The sequence below is a fragment of the Heliangelus exortis genome, chromosome 1 (genome assembly GCF_036169615.1).
Source record: "Heliangelus exortis chromosome 1, bHelExo1.hap1, whole genome shotgun sequence".
In the NCBI taxonomy this organism is placed as follows: domain Eukaryota; kingdom Metazoa; phylum Chordata; class Aves; order Apodiformes; family Trochilidae; genus Heliangelus; species Heliangelus exortis.
The window spans coordinates 104,916,255-104,940,068 of NC_092422.1; the positions used below are offsets into that span (position 1 = coordinate 104,916,255).

At 38.7% G+C, this 23,814-nt stretch overlaps 1 protein-coding gene and 1 long non-coding RNA gene across 4 annotated transcripts in view; both read right to left on the reverse strand.

Annotated features, from left to right (window-relative positions):
* Nucleotides 1–23,814, reverse strand: part of CD247 (CD247 molecule) — a 57,174-nt gene that overhangs the window by 17,731 nt on the left and 15,629 nt on the right. Inside the window, exon 1 of one of the 3 annotated variants that reach the window (XM_071756628.1) lies at nt 676–964. The exons of the other annotated variants lie outside the window; for them this stretch is intronic. Within the exon in view, the coding sequence (XP_071612729.1) occupies nt 676–739 (64 nt within the window). The 5' untranslated portion in view covers nt 740–964. Of the gene's footprint in view, nt 1–675; nt 965–23,814 lie in introns of those variants that run through there. 3 annotated transcript variants of the gene reach the window in all.
* Nucleotides 9,608–23,237, reverse strand: LOC139801947 (uncharacterized). Its single transcript, XR_011728420.1, has 4 exons — nt 22,628–23,237; nt 21,370–21,574; nt 12,029–12,247; nt 9,608–11,480 (listed from the first exon to the last, which is right to left on the reverse strand). It is a non-coding gene; the product is annotated as an uncharacterized lncRNA (long non-coding RNA).

Here is a 23,814-nt window from a genome sequence, read left to right on the forward strand (position 1 = left end):
CAAAAGATGTTTCCTGCTGTAAAATTTCTACTATCTAATACAATCTGGTGTTAAGTGTCCCAAGAGGCAAGACATTATTCAAATGGTTGTTTCTAGGTCACTTACACCTTCTCTTCCCCTACTAATGCTGCCTGAGAATCCTCTAACAATAACTCACTCCAGACTCATTTACTCTTAGGCAGCTGTTTCACGTTTAGCTCCTACAGCCCAATGCACGTGATGGACTGCTTAGAAGAATTCAGTCTACACAGCTCAGCTCACCTGGAATCCCAAAGAGGCTACAGGCCACAAGGCTGAAGAAAGTCAGCTAGGTCAGACAGAAGATGCTGTTGATCACAAACAGATGTGTTTCTCTGTTCAGTGAGCACCTCACAGGCATGGCAGAAGCTTCCCTCACACTTTAAACTAGCACTTTTAAGTCAGACTTTACAAAAACCAGTGGAAGTATGTATATGCTAAACAGCTTGCAGCTAGGTCACTGCTTATAACTCCAGTAATCAAATATACTGATGACAAGAAGAAGGATTCCCAGCTGGGAGGTTTATAAGGCACCCCTCCCTCCCTTTTATCTTAGTTTCAGACTCCAAAAGTCATTAAGCTTGTGTTGGCTATTACTATAGATAAGTAATAAAGCTGTGCACAAAATAGTCAGTCAATCAGGAGGCACAGACTTACCAGAGTGTTTCCTTCTTGTTTCAGTGTTAGTGCAGGGAGGGAATGCTCTGATTTCACAGCTCATGTTAAACTAAGTGCAGAGATGCACAAAACCAGCAAGAGACTTAAGACTGCTGTTTTGCAGAGAAGAAAAGTAGAAAACTTGTCCATCACTGCAGCTACAAGGCTATTTCGAGACATAAGTCAGCCCATGAGCAATTCCTTGTGTTGCAGCCAACACAGACCAAAGCTGAGACAGCTACAGGAGCTGTCTTTGATGGAGGGTCAAAGTTGTGACCATACACTCATCACAGCTGATCCTACTGGGATGACACCAGTTTTCCTTTTCTTCTTCCAGGATAAATTTCTGACAATGTCAGGAAGGGCACCAAATCCCCAGTAATGAAAGCCATCCACTTTTTTAGGTTAAGCTTATTGCAACGTTTTGCAAAACCCAGGTGGCTGTCACACGAGGTTTTCAACACATTCCTCATGATGTTGTTCAGCAGATAAATGACTGAGCCATAAGGGAGACAGGCATATGAAAACCTGTGGACAGGTTGCAAGATCTGCTTTTGCTCATCCAGCGGAACAACTGGGAGCAAAGTCTCGAGTTTTAAATTGCAAGGTCTCAAGATGTTTTAATCACAGTCCCTGTATAGACACCCACTAGCAAGAAAGTTTCTGAGGGTAAGGAGATTACATGGTGAAGCCTGGTGTCAAGCAGAGAAAGAGTTAAATCATCTTACAGAGGCAGTGGTGGCCCCAGGTTAGGGGGCAGGAAGAAGGTTAAACGGCTGAGGCTCAATGTAGTAGCTACAAGTGCTGGGGAGGGAGTGGTTTCAGAGCAGGCCTTCAGTCCCCTTGTACTGACCCACTTAGTGGAGACCCATGTGTGCAATGTCCTCCCTCCGCTAGGAGACACATGGAGTAAAAAACAACCATGAACACATTGTTACATACCAAAAGTACAAAAGTACATAAAGTACGTAAAAAGTACGTCAAGTACCAAGTAAAGAGCAAGGCTGATTAAGGGGTTGGTTTAATTTTAGTTCCCTGCATATCCCTGGTATTGCTCACCAAAGCTTAGCAATAGTAATACTGCCACACTGAGGAATACTCCACACTGAAAAAAAGGCTCTGAACATGAAGCATTTCATGGGCCTCATAAAAAAGAGCCAACAGATAAGCTATCACAAAATGGAAATATCGCAACAAATCTTGCCTGGGTCCTCCACAGAGCCCTGCAGCCAAGGGTCTTGGAAGAAACTCTTAAGTCCATGGATCTCCATACATTCTCCTTGCTTCTCCTGTCTCTGTAATGTTTTTCCTCTAATTTGGGAGTGTTCACATTTTCCTAGCATGTAGCAACTCACAGCAAAAAAATTATGACAAAGTAAAAAACTGGTAAAGACAAAGTGATGGATCTGCATGTGGCTTTATGTCCCCATTAACACCTCCCTGCTGAGGCCTGGGGTCCTGTCAAGTGACCCAACTGTGGCTGGTGTGCCTCCAACTGCATTTTATTACAAGCCCCCTGAAGGGCTACACCCAGTTGTAGAAAACCTTATCTCAGATTGCATTACAGGATAAGTAGAAAAAAAAATTTTTTTTGAGATCTCCCTTCTCATACGTAGATAGGAAATGGCCAGTATCAAAAGCATATATAAAGATTTTGACAGAATTGCTAAAGAGCAATGCATTCCTGTGGGGGTGGGGGAAGTAGGAGGAAAGGATTTCCTTATCCATGACCTTATGTAATATCTTTATCTTGCCACCCATTACGATAAAAATAATGAAAGTAATATTGTAGCAGTCAAAAATAGAGAAGTGCTCTCAAAATCTCAGACATTAGGAGTACCTTCTGAATTGTTTCTCTGTGGAGAGACAGACTTGTGGAAAACCAAAACAATGAAAGAAAAGGACCCCAGGCTCTCATCATAAAGAAAAAAAAAAATAAATTAACCAGGGCTGGTGTTTGTAACTGAGATGAAAGTAAACAATTATGCTTTACCCATATCTGCAGTGCATGGAGCTAATATTAAAATTTATCAAGTTAATTCCAGTATTCAATACATACATTAAAATATTTCTCTACATATTTCACTAACAAAAGAGAAGTGTTAACAGAGGTATCTGTTAGCCACTAAACTATTTTTGCAAACATTAAATAAAGTCTGCAGTCATGTCTGATATCTGTTCTGGTATTTAATTTCTATTGTATTGCCAATATTTTTTCCAAGTGTTCATTGGTTGTAATAGCTGTGCTGAAAGGGAATGTGAGAGCTTCTAAGCAAAGCTATCTAAAATTAGTACGAACAACAACTTTAAGAATATAGTGATGCAGGGTAAGGGGAAAAAAATCACCATTTCATTTCATGATAGGTATTAAATTTCGTTTTTTGTAAAGCAGAAAATCCTCAGCATAGCAGGCATTCTGGAAAAGCATATCTTTTTCACATTTCTTAATTTTTTCAGTGTTCTATGCTGCTTTAAATCCAGGTAAATACTCTGTATTGAAGCTTACATCGCAGACCTATTATTACCGTAAGACTATTTTCCAAAAGGGGTTCAACTTCAGAGTTCATTTGCCAGGAATAATTACAGACAATGCTGCACAAAGGTTTAGTGACCCAGAGCATTGCTTTCTGCCTGTCTGAAAAGCAGAAGCCAAACCCTGCATAGGACATCTCCATTGATTCCTGCAAGCACTTAATGATGAAGTGACCAGCTCATGTTCTGCATGCTGAAAAAAGGATGGGATGATGACAGAAATGCACCACAGACCCTCAGGTTTCAGATAGTTCTTCAACATACTGGCTTCAGAGGAGCAGCAGAAGAAAGTATTTGAACTTTAACACAATGGGATTTGTGCAGATCATTTTTGTAAAGGGAAAAAAATGGCAATATTCTACAGTAACAGTCAATCAACCACCACAATAACAGTCCCTTCAGTGAGTGCTGGAGCACTCACTCTGGTGAGTACTGACATTGGTCAAAATGAACACTGCAGGATCTTATATTCTTATGCTGTTGTCCTGGTTTGAGCACATATAACAAAAGAGAGATGGTTTCAGATGCTCTGTATTTGTGTTAAAGTAACGACAAATTGAATTACAGACACAAAGCACAAACTGTGGAAAAAAAAATACGGCTATTGAAATTATTCATTATACTAATTTGTATTCCCTGTTTTATATCCCCAGATGCAAATCTCTACTTCCTCTCCTCCCCCTGTTTTCATTCCTACATTGTAAAAAAAAATCCCAGCATCTCTGAACACACCTTAAACCTTCCCCCACTCTGATGTCCCTGCAGATCACACAGCTCCAGCCTTGCCCAGGAGCAATATTTGCTGTGGATTTCCATCAGCTGGCCAAAGGCAGCTGAAAACAAACCGGTTGCTGCTGAGCTCATGCTGCTGCCACACAGGCACTGACCACCTTGAGTTTCCCTATCCAGTTGTCAAGAAACCTGGAGAAGTTTAATTGCCTACTAAAACATCAACCCCTCTTGCGTTTGGTGAAAATGGGCCAGCTAATAAAGACCCTGGCTGCATAAGATTGATTTCAAATAATCAAATAAATAGGATACACACACATATTGCTACAGGCTACAAAACTGATCTTGCTTGTGAAGTTTAGTATGTGTACACCCCATGTAAAGCATGTAGAAACAGCAGGGCCCTTTTCTCAACAGCTTTGTCTAGGTCATCAGATAGTAAATCAATAAGGAACCTGGAAAGGTGGGTTATTATCAGCCATCTAAACTAAACTCATCACCGAATTTACCCTATTGCAGTTTTGGGGGGAAGTTTCATGAAAACATTTTCCAGAAAAACCCTCACACAGAAATTCTACTGTGTTGTTTATGACTGGATTTTATTTTGGTTTGTCATAGCTATTTCTAGAGCAATTAGATTCCATGTATTTATGCCTTGTGTCTTAATGTAGACAAGTATCTCTCAGCCACCTACTGAAGACAGTTTATGGAACAATTCTGTTCATAGCTTCCAGTTTTAGAGCACATATCTGAAACAGCCACTCAAAATGGAATATTATGTTCTCTATGATTTTGCTTGCTCTGACTAATTTTGTAAGTGTAGAATTATGCATTGCACTATAATGGCATTGATCTAATTGCTTTCCAATCTCATAAAACATGTTTATTTTAAGGTTTTTAATGCTACTGCTAAAATGGATGAAAAATTTCAAATTATATTTAATTTAAACACCCCCTCTTTCCCCACAAAGAGCCTTATTAGGAAGCCTCTGAGATGCACAGACAGATAAAAAGACTGCCTGGAAACCGTATTTGTTTGCTTTCTATGTGCAACAGAGGGGGAGGTAGAATGCAAAGGAAATTTACACAAGCTCCATTTTTCATAACACTGGGAGCTTAAGTAAGCTTTATTCCAAGCACTGCTTGGAAAGTGCAGTTACAGAACTGCTGGATGGGGTGAAAAATTGCCACACGACCAAATGCCCACAGGAAATAATTTTTCTCCTAAACGTTAAAAAAAAGATCCTTAGCATTGCATTTCCTTTTGCTAGGTATTCTCTATGAAACTCTGTCTTCCATTTCTATCCATTAAAATTTCTTCTTGCCACAGAACTGTTTATTGTATATTGTATTAGATAAAATACGTAACATAAAGCTGGGCTGCCCAGATAATGCATGGGCTTATAGAAAATAAAACAGTGTTCTCCCTAAATGCTTTTTTGAGCTTAGCTTTGATTAATCCATTATTCATTCATACTTAGTGTGTATTCCATACATGACCAAAGGGAAGAGGGAAGGTACTAGGGAAAAATACTACTTCGAGGTGCTCTGCAGTAGCCTCATTTATATCTCCGGGAGTTTCTTGTATATGCAAGCATGGAACTGATGCTATTAAGTAAAGTGTTTCCCCACCAAATTAGCCATTAAGTGTATTAATTACTTCAATCTACCCCTTTTAAAACCGTTTGGAGAAGTTACTCGGTTTTCACAGACAAAAATAGTAAAGCTATTCAAACCAATAGCACTCAAGAGGATTAAATTTAGGTTTATTGCATCCAAATGGAGGAAGAAACACAAGTGAATGTAAACAAATGTCCCACTTTTTCTCCCAATAAAGACCAAGTTCTGTAATGGGGTGAATTCATTCTCCACACCATTGATTTCAACAGACATCAGCACAGGCCATTTAATTCAATGAGAACAGGTTTATTCCCAAAGTACATATCCTTACCTTCAAGGACACACAAGAAACATGCAGTCGTGTGCAATAATTAAAAGAAAGACACATTTTCTTTTCTAACAAAGTATTCATCATAAAAGAAATCTTTACTTACTCAAAAAAAAAAAGAAAAAAAAAAGAATAGGTTTAGGGATATGTTAATATGTTATATATAATATGTTATAATATTTTATTCTAAGATAAAAGTTTTCTTTAGTTACGCTGTATTCTACCCTCTTTTCAGATTAATGTTACAATTTGTTCTTTTGCAGCTCATTTTCCTGTCTGCATATCAAGGGCCAGAAAAAAAATAGTTGTGTCTGAACGCTTCACTTTAAGCAGCATTTTTAAAAATGCAAATAGACATCGAACCTTGCATTTCTATCTTATTACGAAAAATTAGCAATAGTTTACTCAAAGTCCATTACAAAGCCTACACTAGAGTGACTTACTACATGGCAAAAAAAAAAAAAAAAGCAGGAAGGACCAGATGGTTGAGTTTCTTGCACAGGACCAAAATGCATGTATCTAATTCTCCAAACAATTTCATCAAGGAAGAGCACAGAACACGCACAAGATACAAAGGTCTAAGAGAAAAGTCCATGTGCATGGAGTAAAAGTCTGGCTTTATAACCTGCTCTACTTGATGTTGTTTAGAACATGTATTTGTCCCGTCAGTCAATTTTCAGCTTGGACATGACACGAAATCATTACCTAACAAATTCCATGTGGTCACCTGAAATATCTAAAATATTATGGCATCCATTGTCTCACCGTGTTTTTTAATCTAAATTCAAAACATACATACAGATCTACATACAGCCATAAACGAACAAACATTGCTTTAAATTAAACAAATACATTGCATTTTGTATGCTGGAGAAAAGACTGAAGAAAATTTCAACAGAGAAATAATTAGCAAAACTGCATAGACGTAAGATAACTTAATTTTACCAAATCAGTGCTGTGAGCCCCTCAAAGCAAAATTTCCCTGCTACAAGCCTCCACCAATACCCCACTGATACGTGTCTCAGCCTCACAAATTTAAGATCAGAATTGTTGAAGTGCCTAAAGAAGAAAAAGCCCAACAACCTGGGGCAGATGCAGGATGTCAGTGTGGGGTTTTGGTATCATGTTAACATTCAGTGATCCAAACCCTACAGTTTTAAGACCGTTCACCAGCTTGAAAGCAGAATTTCTCTTTTTGCGATCATATTTCTCGCACTATTATAATCTTAGGAGCATAAAAGGCAAAAAAAAATTTGACAAATCCTAGGCAAAGTTATTATGTACTCTTTAGGAGCAGTAAACAAATGACAGTTTTATACTGAAATTTATAAGCCTAGGTAAAGCTAAATGAAGTCTCACACTGAATATCCTGCCTCACTTAAAATTCTCAGCTGGCTATGACTTATAAATACCCTCTAGATAGCCTATTTGGAGGCTACTATTTCTGGAGCTTTTAGGAGATTACATTAAATTCTGCAACTGGTTATGCTATCTGCAGAATATCAGGCACAATTCGAAATCATGCACAACAAATTTGTAATTCAAGGTATAACTGAATAATTCTAATAATAATTTTTAAGACACATTAGACAAAAAACCTGACAAATTAGTTGTTCTATCAGTTTTAGGAAATGTCAATAAATTATATTTTAAAACCAAAATAAACTCTGCTATTTTAATTCCTTTTAGCAGATTAGTACAATTTTTGTGAAGGAATTAGATTTGTCTGTTTGCATACAGACTTGTATCTAATCAAGATCATATTCCTCCTCTGGAAACACGGGGTAGATGAATCATCAAGTTCCACTAGCACATCATTAGTTTTAATTTTACCACCCCTGTAGTTAACTGTATGTTTTGAAATTCATAATAAAAGCTCTAATCAAAGTTGTTAACACTTGTGGGTCAACTTGTGAACTCTCTTGACTTTCAGAAACCCTGACTGACTGGACTAATTACCACAGAAATGTTCTGTGCTTATTCCAGTGTGTCTGATGACACCAGCATTTTCATGGAAACAATGTATAGCTGTTTTGTCCAGTACTTACTCACTTTGCAACTGATGAAGCAAAATCAGTATACTTATTTTCAGTCAAGCATTCTGTTTTCTTTCTACTATTGAGCAGAAGTGTAAAAGTAGTTAGTACGTGCGGATTGCAGTATTAGAGAGAACTTGGCAATACTCACTCAGCTGCTTCTGCATTCTTCAAATCACAAATGCACCACTCTAAGTAAAATAAAATAAAAACAAAACCACAAAACAAACCCAGAACCCTAGCAGTTTCAGCAAAATCATGTCTGACTTTATTTAAATATACACTTTGTAGCCTGATTAGGTGACATAGGAATGGAAATCTACAGAACAAGTATTGAGGTGATTGTGTTGACATCAGAACAATCCTATCCAAACAACTGACATGCAAACCTGAGTACTTGTCAAAAGTCTGAGAAAGAGTCCGTTTCATTAATACAATCTTAATCTTAACAGTGGAAAATGACAGAAAATCATTAACCTGACTTCACAGAGTTATTTTCTATAGCTACTACAGATTATTCAGTGTTTATCCTATTCTGTATTGTGAAAAGTTAGACAAAATAAGACTTCTAAGCATGAAAAAAACCACTTGCAGTTTAATGTCATTTAGTGCTAGTTCAGAGAGGAACAGAAAAGCAGAGCTATGACATCAGCAAAGGGCACCCTTTTCTGCTCGCTGCCCCTCTGGGCATTGTGCGCTAGATGCACTCTGGGCTGGTTTTATTAAAAGCTTTATAGCCATTGTTAAGTACAGAATGACTACCTCATTATTCTTTGCAGACAGATGAATCACATTTCTTACACCCATCCAAGCTGCTCACCTATGTCTTAAAGCTTTCCATCTTGACCACTAATCATCTCCTTAGTGAATTCTGTTAACGATGATCCACTTCCCTCCATAGGTACTCTACAATACTAGAGCTACTATGTGACTTCTCTTTGCCCTTCTTTTATATTCTAGATAAGTATTACTTTGATCAGAAAGGATCAGGTGCATGTTTCAGTGTGGACCATACAAGTCAGGGCTTAATGCCATACTTTCGGAAATCCCAGTGTGTTTTCTTGCTGAAACACCTTGCTGCTGCATCCCAGAGCAGCCTCAGAAAATCCCCAATCATTTACCACAGGGAGCAGCTCTCCCCAGCATGCTGTGTAACACCGGTGTCAGGCCAGATGCCATTTCAGAACTCTCCAGGAACCGTTCACCCAGCAGACTGACCATGATTTTACTGCTTTAGTCCCTCCTGCTAATAAGTGGGACACAGGGTTAGTGAGGGAGGGAGACTGCTCACTGCATCTGCTCACCTCCAGCACTGCACAACCTGCTGCACTGTGTTCCACTGCCAGAGCACAGGCTGGCAGCTGCTTCTAGAAATCTCCATCTCTTTGTCTCTCGGTTAATATCAGTCTCAGGTTAATATCAGTAAAGACATTATTAATTTTTTCTGTTTCATTTCTTCAACATTTCTTCCTAGATCAAGACAACATATTGCTAGCATTCCTTACAGTATTTCCAAGACTGAGCTATGAAGCTGATTATGAAATGGTTTGAACATTCTTTTTTACACATATTTGTTCCCAGAATCATGAGAATCATGGGGGGGGGGATCACAGTAACTTATCTGACAGCAACCACGATATCCATGCCCATGGAGTCCTTTTCACTCCATCACTGCAGTGAAAAAACAGAGCTGATGGTCCCTTGCTCACCCACAGCCCAGACTCTTTGAAGCCTCAGCATTACACTTCACTTAGACAGATACAAATCTACACCCCCTACACACCCGCCTCAGCAAACACACATCTGAGGCTTTTGTTAGCAAAGACAGGCAATACCAGGTGCATCTGAGAAAGCACTTGCTCAAAGTAGCTGCAAGCTGCTGTGACTAACTGAGCTAGAAATCATCACCTCAAAATAAAGTAAGTTTAGGAGAGGGCTTTGTAATTTCAGGGCTGTCTACCCTCCTGTTTTCCAGGAAGAAATAAAAATAATAAATAAATAAATAAATAGTGCTTGACTAAAACAAAGCAAAACCAACCTATTAATACCCTTATAAGTGGGTCACAGGCATCCTTTTCCCAAACTTGGGACTTTATGGCGACTGGAGCAAGCAATCCTCTGAGGAACATCATGAGGGATCAGACATGTGCCCCCACTGACGCAAGAAGCAGCAGTAATGCCTGGGAGAAACCTCCCACCTCTGCAAAGTGGGAGAAAGACTGCGTGGGTTTGCAACCAAATAAACAGGCATCGTGCCAACCCCACAACACAGAAGGGTTCAGAATACGCAGGGACTGAGTTTTCCTTTGAAGTATCTGGCTCCAAAGAAAGCCCTATCAGCACTCTGAAGGCAATACGTATGTGACGCAATCTTATACACCAACCTGCTTGGTTTTGGTTTGTTTTTGGTTTTGTTTTGTTTTTTTAAGCAAGGTGGTGGCGGCAAGGGGTTGGTTGGTTGTTTTCAAAACGTGGCTGTCTTTGCAGGACTTTTTGCATCCATCCATGAAATGGAAAATGTCTGGAGAGCACAGCAATGAGAACCAAATACCTTGACATTTAACATCCTGGACTTCTGCTGCCTGAGTTGAAGAATTCAGCTCTTGGGACATCTCAGGAGCTCGAAGAAGACAACCACACTAAATGATCTTGTGTTGCACAGCCAGACTCAGGGTTCAACAGGGCACTAGGAGTGCAAATGCTGCCTGTCAGGCTAAGACAGAAAGGGAAAGCTACAAGGTTGTTTTCTTTTTGTTGTTTTTGTTTGGTTTTTTTTTTTTTGTTTTTTTTTTGTTTTTTTATAAAAGGCAAAATACAGATCTCTTTTCAGAAGGCAGCTTTGACTCTGGAATTGAAAAATGAAATTGCCAGGGGGGAAAACAAATTCATATCCATATAGAGTAACCACTGATGCATGAATCCTCCCTCTGCCTTATAAAAGGCACCCAGAATTGCAGCATGCATTTTTCTGAATATTTCTTGCCAACTCCCACTCCTTCATAATGAGCAACTGGAAGGTTTCAATCTGAATAACTGACTTTATAGATTTAGAGAAAAATAAGTCAAGTTACTATGTCAAAGGGCAAAAAAGCCCTGTTTGTGCTCTCTGACATAGACTATATTGACTTCCACAAGCAGGCAACAAAATGCAGCTTCTGTCATTCAGAATAAATATTCAGAAGTTTAAATATAAGTTTTATGAGGTTAGGCCGTATCTTTCTCACAACAAATGCAAATTTGAGGTAGCCACTATATACAGCACTGCTCACAGAACTGCAGTGTTTTAGAACTTCTGGCATTAGCTGCAACCAGAAATACAAAGGCATCACAAAATATTTTTATTTGAAGGTTTTTCACTTACTGAAGAAGACTAAGTCACTTTATTCAAAACACATGGTGGACCTGAGTTGGAATAATCAAAATAAAAATATATGCTGAACTTTTGATAAATATCTTCAATTCACAAACACTGGTTTTGCCTTTTCCCCATTTACTTTGCATTTATGCTTCCTCAGAGCATTCTGCTCCCAAAGTGACTGCTGATAAGGCAGAGACAGTTCCTGAAAGAAATACAGAGATATAATAGGATTCTACACTGATGCCATCTTCCAGAGCTGTAGGGACTTAGCTAAAACAGCAATACTATTCAGTTTTAAATGAGGGCCTCAAACTTTTTGGTTCACCCATTGCCATTTTCTCTTAAGTGCAATGTGCTCACTGTCTTTCCCTTCCTTAAGAGCATCCATGCAATATCCTCTACCAAGGGTGCATACATATACACACATATAAATATATACCAGGGATGTGTGATGTCTCCCTTTATGTATATATGTATATTGACATACACTCACCCCAACCATTTTTTCTCATTTTTTGGTGGGTTACAGACCAGAGCAGGGAGGATGCTCAGACAAACAAATCACTCTTGTAATACCAATGACTTTCAGTCAGCAGATGCATGTGTGAAAGTTAAAAAAAAAAAAAAAGGTTCAGCTATGAAGGGAGCCTCCTGCCCTCCTTGCCTTGTTGCAGGAGAGCCTCCCTGCCTCCCCTCCCCTCACAAACCCAAGGGTGCCAGGGACTGCAGCATGGAGGAAGCAGCACCCACCTTTGAAACAAAGCTCAGCACAGGGCTGCGACCTACCCAGGGGTTCCCTTCTGCGGGGCCCCTTCCCCTCTGTGTTGTTCTGGAAGATCTCCCCTGTCACTTGTATGAAGCCACCTTCAGCATCCACACAGCCCAGGCTTTACTGCTGTGTCACTCTTGCTTCCTTTGGCATCAGTGTCCAGTAGGAGCAAGAGGAGTTTGGGGAAAGGTGATAAAAAGCTGCATGTCAGCAGGAGAAAGAGTCAGAGAGCAGCTGTGGAAAAGAAGAGCAAGCAGCTTTAAATGTATTTGTAAAAAACAGGTGAACATATTTCCACTTGAGTGGAGAGGAGCTACAGTTTCATTTATAAACTGACTCCTGTATTTAAAGGAAGACACCTGGACAATACAGACAAAGCAATGGAAATGAAAATATTTCATCTGTTCATCATTTTCTCTCCTGTTCTTCGTAGTGTTACTCACCCCTATCAGTGGGCAAGCCTTGCTTCCAGCTCAGGAAGTGTTCCTGAAAATGTTGGTACTTTCAGGGGACAGCTGACACCCAAAACACACAGTAAGGATACAGCTTTCAGAGAGAAACCAGGCTGTTTTCCCTGGCAAAAATCTGTAATTTTCTGGATGAGAGTGCGATGTTTTCTTACCTACAGTCCAGGCTTTGCTGATGCTTCTGCCACCTAAACCACATCAGGGACAAGGCTAATACTTAAAACAACACGCACACATTAGCACTCACATCCATGTGCTAGTTCTATCTAATATATTATTATGTATTTCAACAATCTGTTACCTGGGACCTGTGTTATCACAGGCAATCCAAAATGCTACAAGCTGCATTCATAGCCCTCACATGCCAATGTCATGACAAAGAGAGTGGCATCTTCTGTTTTCTTTCATATACACTTTCAAGTTTTTCTGTCACTGAGAAGTTAAATAAGAGTATGTGCAATTTTCTGAAGAAAAACCCCTAAAGATGCAGGCAATTGCACAAACTCCATCAGCCCAGGTGTAAAGAAATATTATCACCTTTTTGAGAAAGGGCATAAATTAATGGCAGGTCATAAATGCCTTCAGAGGCTAAAAAAATAATCAGGTTAATAAATGAACTCAGCATATGGTACCTTAGGCTACTAGAGAGTTTGTGTGTGGCTTTACAGAGAGCTGTTTAATATCTTAATTGCATGGAGAAAAGAGCTATAAGAATCAGCTGTTCTCTTCCTTGCCTGGAAGGTTATTTATAATATTCTTTGATAAAGCCCAGACACCAGTCACAGAAGCTGAAGAAGTTAATTGATAAGCTGAAATCAAAGTCTCTGTGGGAGAGTATGTTGCATCTCTCTTTCAAAATACCTCACTATGCTAACCTGAAACTGCCTGGACAGATAGCAAAGCCTCAGATATCAAAAATTAGTTACAGGGAAACAGAAACCAAGAAGATAAAGTATATAAATTACATTAAGTACAGCCTGTTAACATCTGTAATAGAAAGGACTAACTTGTTAATGGGAGAGTACACAAAGAGGACTTTAGAATAATTAATTTTATTTTTAAAAATATTTACACGTCATTTCTCCACTTTCTTTCAATCTTAAGGTCTTCATCTTTGAGCACATATTGTGTTGTACTTGGTATTTATACCATGTAACCACGAGAACATTTTTCTTTGAAAAAATAAGAATGTGTTAAATTTCATACTTGACATGTTCATTTATGCTAAAAGAGAAATAACTGCCCAGGGCCCAGATTCCATCCTCCTCGAGGCAGAAAACTAAAGCTCTAACTTAAACTGGTAAGCTAATTGCCTGCTCGAATGTCCTTTTCAACCTTGAGATGAACTCGATAACTCACCCAAAAAAGCTGAAAAGCTGAATTATTTTGTCCCAGTGTGCTTTGAAGAAAATGGTATGTGTGCTCTAAGTCACTCTAGTGATGGAACGTTGTACCTTCTGGTGCCCCAGACTGTTAGCTGAGTTCGCATGCTAAAAAGTTCAAGCTACATTTATCAATGTGCTATAAATAAAAATGATGTTTTCATTGCTAACATTGGAGCTGTTTTCATTTTAAAGAAACAAGAGCTTGCAGCTCTAAAAGGAGTGGCAAAAAGACAGTTTAAATACTTCTTGCAACTAACTTGTATCCATGGAGTGATTTAAAAAATAAGTAAAAACCAAAAAAGAAACAGGTCTGTCTTTGCTTAAGTACTCATAAAGCACAACAGCCCAAGTACCTGTTCAGAGGAGATTGCAATTTACAAGTATCTTCTCTGAAAAATTAAACCAGAAATATTTTCGCTATTATAATTTTTAGTTTGGCTTCCTGATATAACAGAAGCAGAAATAAGAAAAATACATTTTCATGTAGTATTTCATTTCTAACAATAATGAAGTTTAAAAAAAAAAAAAACAAAACAAAACCAAAAAACAATGCACCTTTTCTAAAACAAGGAATCATTGAGCTCTTATAAGAAAACTCTTTTGGAAAAAAAGTAAAAATAAAAACAGATAGCAGTTTTCCAGTTAACTCCAGAAAAAGGCTTTTAAGTCTCACTGTTCTGGGACCTGTTGTTCTGATTCAGTAACATCTCTTTGCTATGCTGGTGTTAAAAGAACAGCATTTATCAGTTTCATTCGCTACAATTACATATGAAGATTTGTAAAAGACTGATTTTTAAATTTGGTCTACACAGTTTCAGATGGAGAAAATTCAGTGCCTGAATGTCAGGGAAACAACTTTAAAAACTCCTCTGTTTTAGACAAGAGGGATCATCTCTGGGATACATACCACAGCACAGAACCACTGCACTGGCCTTTAATCAAAAAGCTGAGTGAGAGCCCTGCCAGCCTGCAGACTCGACCCAAATGTTTCCCCAGAAAGTCAAAACTGAGCTTTCTGTGGCTTAGGTCTGCCTGGCAGGCAGCAGCTCAGCCGCATGATTCTGCTTACGATAAAAGGCAGCGGCGGAGCCCGCTGGAGTCAGCTTGCATGTGGAAACACACGACGAGTTCACAGAAATCATCATCTCTCTGACTCTACATGGGTTTTTCTTCTGCTTGTTTTCAGTCTCTGCAACGCAGCTGTGTATGTTCCACTGCTCAAACTGTGCCCCAGCATCACAGCCCGGTGATGCTCCGGTACTCACAAGTGTTTGCTGAGCAGCTTATCACCAACACTTTCTTCCATCCAAGTCTCACAGCCAACCTCTGTCCCAGTACCCCCCTTCCCAAAGCGGAAAAGCTTTCCAGCTCATCAGCACGTCTGCAAGTTTCGGATCAAAAAGCAGAGGGTGCAATGAGGTCGAGAAGAAACAACGCAGGTGACCATTAAGAAACATTCAGCAATACCTAAAGCTACGTCCACGGTGAGGACTCATGTTCCTGCTGCAGGAGGGTGGAAAAAAATGCGTCGAGGCAGGCAGGCACTTGGGTATTGACAAGCTACAGGCAAATTTAGATAGGATGGGGTGGGAAGAGCAGATACACTGAGCTGCCAAACCCTACATGCTTTTAAAAAAGTCAGGGTTATAGAAATAATTAGATTCCACCCAAAAGTAAACTAAACCAAAACCAAGGGTACTTGAAAAAAAATATGACACATTGACAGTTCTGTAACAAACAGAACCAGGTAAATATTTTTTGCAGGACTGCGTTTAGTTATGCAGATATTGAGGCAGGGATTAATGTCAGTCTCAGGTGCTCTGACACAAAACCAAGCTACCATCTTTCACATATCACCTTCCTTCCAGGAGCCACACTTTCCTGCAAACTTATTATGCCTTCAGTACTTAAAAGAAATACAAAAATAAAAAAAAATAAAAAAATAGAATAAAATATAAAATAAAATATAAAATAAAATATAAAATAAAATATAAAATAAAATATAAAATAAAATATAAAATAAAACATAAAATAAAATAAAATATAAAAATAAATTAAAATAAATTAAAATAAAATAAAATAAAATAAAATAAAATAAAATAAAATAAATAAAATAAATAAAATAAAATAAAATAAAATAAAATAAAATAAAATAAAATCCACATCTGGTGGTTTTGACAAAGGCTCTAGTCAAGCTCCCTCTGAATTCTGAAATGCTCAAGGAACGGGGTTCAATGTACCTGTATTAGTTGTAATTGCATGCTTCATGGTTTTTTACCATTAATGAGCTCCTTTTAATAAGCATTAAAACACATTAAAAGAAAATGAATTCTTGATGTGCCCAATCAAAATCACTAGGCAAAACACTGATTAGTAGACAAAACCCCAGGTTAAACTGGCTGGAAGTGGGGAAAACACTAGGATTCACTTTCCTGGTTTTGTTTTTAAAACTAAACAGTCATGTCTTCTTGTTTACCAAGGCAGAAGGTTGTACATTCAAGTAGTAATCATGAGATTTCTGACATATGTGATTTATGTTGATCTGAATGCCTTGCCACTGAGCAAAACATAGCTAAAGGTGTAAGGCACTGCAATACCCACGTTCCATTAAAATAAATCCTGAAAAAGACACCTTCACACAGCAGTTGGTGAACTCAAGCATCATTAGAGGTGATACAAACATCCTTTCAACCTCAGATAACAATTTATGTCTAATTCTTCCCTCTACTAATGACAGGAAGGAGGGGAACCCCTGAGCTAGTCAGTCTACCACTGTTTTGTTAATTCTGAAGGCACAATTTTCAGGGAAAGAAGGTGGCCATGTTCCTAGATTTTGAAAACAAAGACAATGGAATTCATTGGATGATTCATTATACATACAGCTCAAGAATGCCTTCCCACTGTTGCAACCCCGAGGTGCACAAACACTGTTCATGTTGTGTTTTAAGACTGCTATGGGCACACATAAACAGTTTATTTCCCCTGCTCCCTGGCAGACCAGGAACCTGAGTTGCCCTAAGAGACACAAAAGGTCTTCCAATATCCATTTTCAATTAATTAAATATTAATTTTACACAGCTTTTTTCCCCTCCAATATTATTACTATTATTATTTTAGCTTCATATAAAAAAGTAGAGTTCCCCTGTATATCTGTATGGCAATGCCATTTCAAAAAGCACCTGTCCCTGCTCCCCTTGGCCCTGAGCTGCCCATTGCAAGCGTAGCCCTTAGAATCATAGAATTTTCAGGGTTGGAAGGGACCTTTAAGATCATCTAGTTCCAAACTCCCTGCCATAGACAGGGACACCTCTCACTAAATCAGGTTGCTCAGAGCCCTTAAAATATTAAAAAAAGGGATGGGGGTTCCACCACCTCTCTGGACAACTTGTTCCAGTATTTTACCACCCTCACAGTGAAGAACTTCTTCCTAATATCTAATCTAAATCTACCCTCCTCTAGTTTGAATCTATTCCCCTGAGACCTGACACCCTAAAAAGTCCCTCAACACCTTTCTTGTAGGCCCCCTTCAGATACTGGGGGGCTACAATAAGGTCTCCTCTGGCCTTCTCCTCTCCAGGCTGAATCACCCCAACTCTCAGTCTGTCTTCATAGGAGAGGTGCTCCAGCCCTCTGATCATCCTTCTCTGGACACACTCCAGCACATCCATCTCTTTCTTCTAATTGGGGCTTCTCCATCTACTGCATGGCCTTGGTTGCCCAGGCTCTCACAGGCAGATCTGCTGCCTAAAAGTAAGGACATGGCACAGGGCTCAAACAGAAGGAGAAAGCTTGTAAACTGAAAATTCTACCAGAGAAAAGGAAACACACTTTGACTTCTCTCTTCAGCATTTATGAACGCACTTGTTAAAGAAAAGGTAGCAACCTTCTGTTGGGGCCAAGCAAGCCAAGGCCCATTGGTCTTTCTCTACAGAACAGGACCTCCATTTCCCTGACCCTCCTAGTAGCTATTTCCCATACCTCTTCTACTTGCATTTCTTTTCATATTTGAGTGGTCAAAACAAAACACAAAATTTCGTCTTACCAGTGTTTTATGCATTGACATAAATATTATTCCAGTTTATGGCAAATGCAGATTTTAATAAAGCCTGGATTCTCTTTATGAGGCTTCTCTCACTGCTAGTTTTGATGATACCACACACAATCAACATACAAATCCCCCTCTACTATGTGCCCATCTAGTGGTGGGCAGAAATTTGTTGCAATTTCCCAAGGTATACCTGTTCTCTCTGTACTGTTACCAGTCCATAGAATCCTGCCTGATACTACAGTCTGCTTCTGTGATGAAGTCATGTTTCTAATCTTGTGTAATTAGTAAATTTTATTCACACACTCCTACATTTTTCTGTCACTCTTATTAAATACAATATTAAAATAATAACATCCATGTAAGTTTTTAAGATTCTCACTTATTACCTCTTCAGTTTAAAATTTTCTCCTGCAGCATGTTCTTGCAAGCCAATTCACTATACCCTTTAGAATATCTATGCTACCCTTCCTCTTCTCTGGTCCATTTAGCACACCATGGAAAATGATCCAGATAAATCCACCATTTATTCCTATGTGGAAATAAGTAATAATCCTTTACAAAGCAATTGGTTTAGTTATCTTCATAATCAATCTTTGGTATAGCTGTTTTACATCTTATCTTACTTTCTATGTCCCTCTCGTGTCTTTCCCATAGAACTTATCCTGAAGTATTTTGGCCCACTGAGGTACAAGGCAACAGATTTGTATATTATCACTGCTTTTCCTCTTCCTGAAGTATTAACAGCATGCTCACTATTCTTCTGTTAAACACAGAACAGCCCCTGTAGTGTTTGAAGCCCAATTTTAGCAGTCAGTGAAGGAACAGTAAGGATTATTTACAGACTTGAGTAATGCATGAGTCATATCTGAGGACAGAAAGTCTTAACAGGGAGGAAAAAACAGTATGGACAGTTCAGATGGACAACATGAATATTTATCCAAACCTATTCATTTACCTGCAAGGGAGATACTGCCATCACAGCTTCAGACAGTGAGAGATTCAACCATCACAATCCTTATGAGATTCTGTACTCACCCTCACCTACATAAGCAAAACTTTAGGAAGGTCATTTTTACCTTTACTTAAAAGGTAACAATCAAAGCAGTGTTTGAATTGCATCTTGCCCCTGAATCATGGGTTGGCTTCCCAGGATCATACCTAACATGAAGGGGAACATATGAAGGTAAGTTATGGGCCACCATACCTACAATTCTCCCCATAATATTATGCCCTGTTGCTTATCCTCTGACGCTTTCCCTCTTGTTCCCACCTTGGCTGGCTCTGCAAGTATTTTAACCTTTTAGAGAATATTTGCCTCATTCTCTCCTTCCCTTCTTTTCATCTTCCCCTTTCTCTGTACTCCACATACAGCTTACAAAAAGCTCTCATATTTTAAATCATCCAGTAATAAATCACAATCAAACTCAAAACAGGACATTGGTAACCTCATAATTCTGTGTAACAACAGAAGGTTTGATTCTGCATAACCTCTGCAGTCTCACAATATCAGGCCAAAGGATTCACCTGCTGCTACCTTATAATCAATTTAAAGGATGTCTGATGACACCCACTGTATTTCAGAAGAATGTCAACCATGTTATGTGGTTATTTCTTGACAACCATACTATAAATCCTTTGGAGTTACTCTGTGCTCCTTTGCTTGGTCCCTAACAGCCCTAGTAGCAGGTTCTCCCCTGGTAAAGGAGAGGTGGTTTAAGTTATAAAAAATACATGTTCACTATATCTAGCACTTAAACATACTACACAAATTTAATCAAAGGTCTAATGTACCTGTAGTAAATTTTATCAGATGAAGAAGTATAATGTAGAAGATTTATTCAAAATAATTCTAGTACAGCCAATGTATTTCCAGTGGCTGGTAAAAAATAAAGTCTATTATTCCTTTCTCCTTTAGCTACTCAGGGAGTAGCTGGGCTATTTATGGCAAATAGCTTTGTACTTAATGAAAAATAAATAATAATAATAATAATAATAATAATAATAATAATAATAATAATAATAATAAAGCAACCTTTTTTTCCACTTAGCTGTAAGGTAAGTGGGAGGTAAAGCAAATCAATGTCAGACTCAAAACAAGATTTCTACTTCCAAGAGATAAGACACCAAACTATATTACCCTAACACTATAAAGACAAGATTACAAAAAATAAATTTACAAATCAGAGACTGCTAACACATTGAGACATAATGTAACAAAATTAAAAATAAAATGCATTTGTACTTGTGCTGTTACAATGTGAAATGGATTATACCAGCTGGGTCTACATCATCTTTTCTTACGTGTTTGCATATTTAAACAAAAACTGGCTCATGAATTGGTAGGAAGTTTTGTTGAATATGTTCCAATTAAAACAGAGACATCTCTTAGCAAAAAAAAAAAAAAAAAAAAAAAAAAAAAAATCCAAACAAAAAAACCCAAACAAACCTGAAAATCAGTTTGACAAGGGAGAACTAAACAAGAGGAATACAGAAAAATACATGCAAGAAGTAAGATTATATAGGAAGTAGGAGATGAGAACTGCTATGTAATTTCTTTTAAAAAACCCTCTTAATTCTACAAAATGCATTATCCTTCTGAGCTGTATACCCAGTAATTCATGTCCCCATTTGTTTTTCCTTTCAGCTGAGTCCCCAGCTCCTAGAATAAAGCTGTCACTTCAGTCAGTAGGTGCTTTCATTCCCACCTCCAACCTACAACAGTTATGACAAGAGATTAAGAAAAACAGCTACCCCGGGCAGCTGGGGCTGGTGCGTAATGAAGGGTTTAACCCTGGATAAATCTAATGACAAGGGTGGGTGGCTTTGATTGAAATGACAAGGCAGTTTGTCACCCGTTGCTCTGTCAGAGATCAGCAGTGCTAACATTTTCTGCTGAGCTGAGGGGAAAGCAGCCTGAAACTTGTACATTTCGGGGCTTGAGCACAAAAGACATCGAAAATGAAAAGGGTCAGCCTCAGTGCTGAAACAACCCGCTAAACAAGTCAGCAGTGGAAGAGATGCTGGTTTCTAAGAAGCTCTTTCAAGAAAACACCCGTGTATCTGGAAACAGAAAATTTAAAACCAAAACAACAAATATCTTGCTTTGAATTGGAGACTGTTGATGGAGATACTCAGCTGCTCAGTTCACCTTCACATGAAACTCCCAATCGTATCCTGCCTTACTGTGGGGGCTGTGTTTTGCCTCTAAATTGCTATTGCTGTGTTAAGTGCCTCTAAATTGGTAACAGCAAGACTCAATCGCTATAATAAATCATTAAATAGTCATGAGGTCCCCAGCCCTCAATCATCACAGTTTTGGGCGATAATGCTAGTGGTATTACAGATGTACTTGCTTAAATACAGTCCCCAAATGACTGCACGTGCCTCAGTCCTGCAAAGACTGTATTTCTGTTTAATCTTACCTTCAGTAAGTACATTAATTTCTGGACCTTTTGAGGTACCACAGAATCAGAATCCAAGTACTCAAGTAACAAAGGCTGGTAAGAGGCACAGGCAGAGAAAGAAGCAGTGGCTTTTTGAAGTTCACGTCAGACCACCCACCACAAATGGGAAAGGTATGAGACAGAGTCATATGACACCAGAAGTGTGAGAGGCATCGTGGTTTACCTGTATTAGAGGGAAATCAATATCACAGCTTCAGATCCTGTGATGTTATTGAACTTATTCATTGTATGAATTTGAAGACCATGGCCTTACCAAGTTTTCATTTTCTACACACCTACACGGGATCTTTCTGGAAGAAAAAACAAAACAAACTCTGGTTCTTGCCATTAACTTAGGCTGGCAAGTCTAAAGGGGAAGAATTCAAAACAATTTCAGCCTCTGTGCCTGAAGAAAGTTTATGGTGGCTCCTTTGCCTCCCATTCTCCTCACCCTTTTTCAACACCTTAGAAAACCCCTGCTGTTCTCAGTTTACGTATTTTTTCAGTTACAGATGCCAACATTTTGAGCTAATCAAATGTTCATCATCCTGCTCTTTTGCAAAGACCAGTAGCAGCCTTGCTGAGGTTTTCTACCTGGCACTAATCCTAGGATATCTGGATCAACAAACACATGCTATCCAATCTCATAGCAATTGCTTGGGAACTCAAGACCTTATTACTGCTCTCCATATGTATTTCTCTTGAAACAACAACAACAAAAAAACCCCCAATATAAGCCCCTATATAAAAGCCCCATAATAATCTCTATTAAAATGTTGCCAGAAATAAGAAATAAATCAAGAAGGTGGATTGAGACCTTTCATTCCACTGAAGCCTTTAATTTAGTTCAGCAGTTGCAGGGTTTCTATTTCAAGAGAAAAACTGACTCAAAGGAAAGAGGCTTCCCTTCCAGCCATAACAACATCATTTTTCTTCATGGCAGGCTTTTTGGTACTTATTTTCATCTTGAGAATGCCAGCTGTTGATGTCCACCTCTTTCAAGGAAAAGCCAGATTCGACTTTACTATACAACAGATGGTTGCTTAAGAGAAATCCTGCTGCCTTACTCTTGTGATTTCCAGCACATTCCCAGTAATAAAGCTAGTATGATAGAAATATATTATCTTTTAAAAAACAGTCTCAAAACTTTTATCTGATATCAGGTAAGACTTCTATTTCCCAGTGACCCTTCTATCTTAACCTGCATGCTACCTGATGAATCTCATTCACTCCTTACCTTTTCTTTTCTATGCACTTGTCCTTTTGGAGTCTTCTGCATGGTAAGCTCAGAGCATTCCCAGCATTCTGCTATGAAGCACTGAATGGATTTTAACCATGTTCTATGTCATACTGCCATGTCTGGGCCTCTGCATGCTGGACATGACACTAATTTTCTGTCAATAAGATTTTGCTTTGGAAGATGATTTGTAATTATTTTCATTTGGTGATTGTCAAGATATGTAGACTATCTTACAACTCATCTGCTACAGGCTTCAGCACTGCATTCATTTTGCAGTCCTTTTCATTCTTGATGCAGCAGCTTGTATGGAGATACTTTTCCTATCTCAACATGGGTTTCTATTTATATCGCTGGTTTTGTTTACAAATAGCAACATGAAACAACTTCCCCTTACTTCGGCTGAAAACCCACAATCAAGGGTCTTGATGTATACTTTTGCACAAGGAGTTTCTTGCCTCCTCTAGTCTAGTCTGCCATTCTGTTAGTCCATCAGTAATTCAGAGATGGAAACATATTATAACTAATGGGTAAAGCAGTTGGCAGTTCCATTGCTGGCTTTGCCAGAAACTTTCCAAAGGTCACTTAACCATTCTGTGACTTGATTTACCCCATTAGAACAGAAATTACAGGAACATACTACTTCAGACAAGTAGTGTAAGGATCTATTAATGCTTATGAAGAAGAAATCATTAGTAGCAAGTCATGATTCATCAAAGGATTAAAAAAAGTCTACACTGGGAGATGAAAAGGTACTCATGAGATTACAAGTGTTCAAGCCCTGCTAGGAACACAGTTTATTCTGCAGTGTTGGTGGTGTGGAGTCACATTCCCAAATCATGTTACAGCCCAACCAAAACCAAAGACAATCACACTTCAGCAGTGTAAAGACACAATTCGCAGTCCCATCTACACTGGAAGACCAAGATGTGTTAGCCACACTGTAATGACAATTACAAAAAAACAAAACAGATTTTGCAGCATAGCTTGACTGATTCTGCACAGTGGCTTCCTTCTGTCTGCTCTCACAAAAGTATCCATCTGCAGTGAGGTTTTTAGGAGATTTCCCATTCATATTGCAATGCAGTTTCTTGCTGAGGTGCTAATAATGGTCAAAAATCTGGTGTCACCAGCCTAGACTAATTTCATACACTAGGTGCAATTCTCAGTTTCTGATACATGATGCC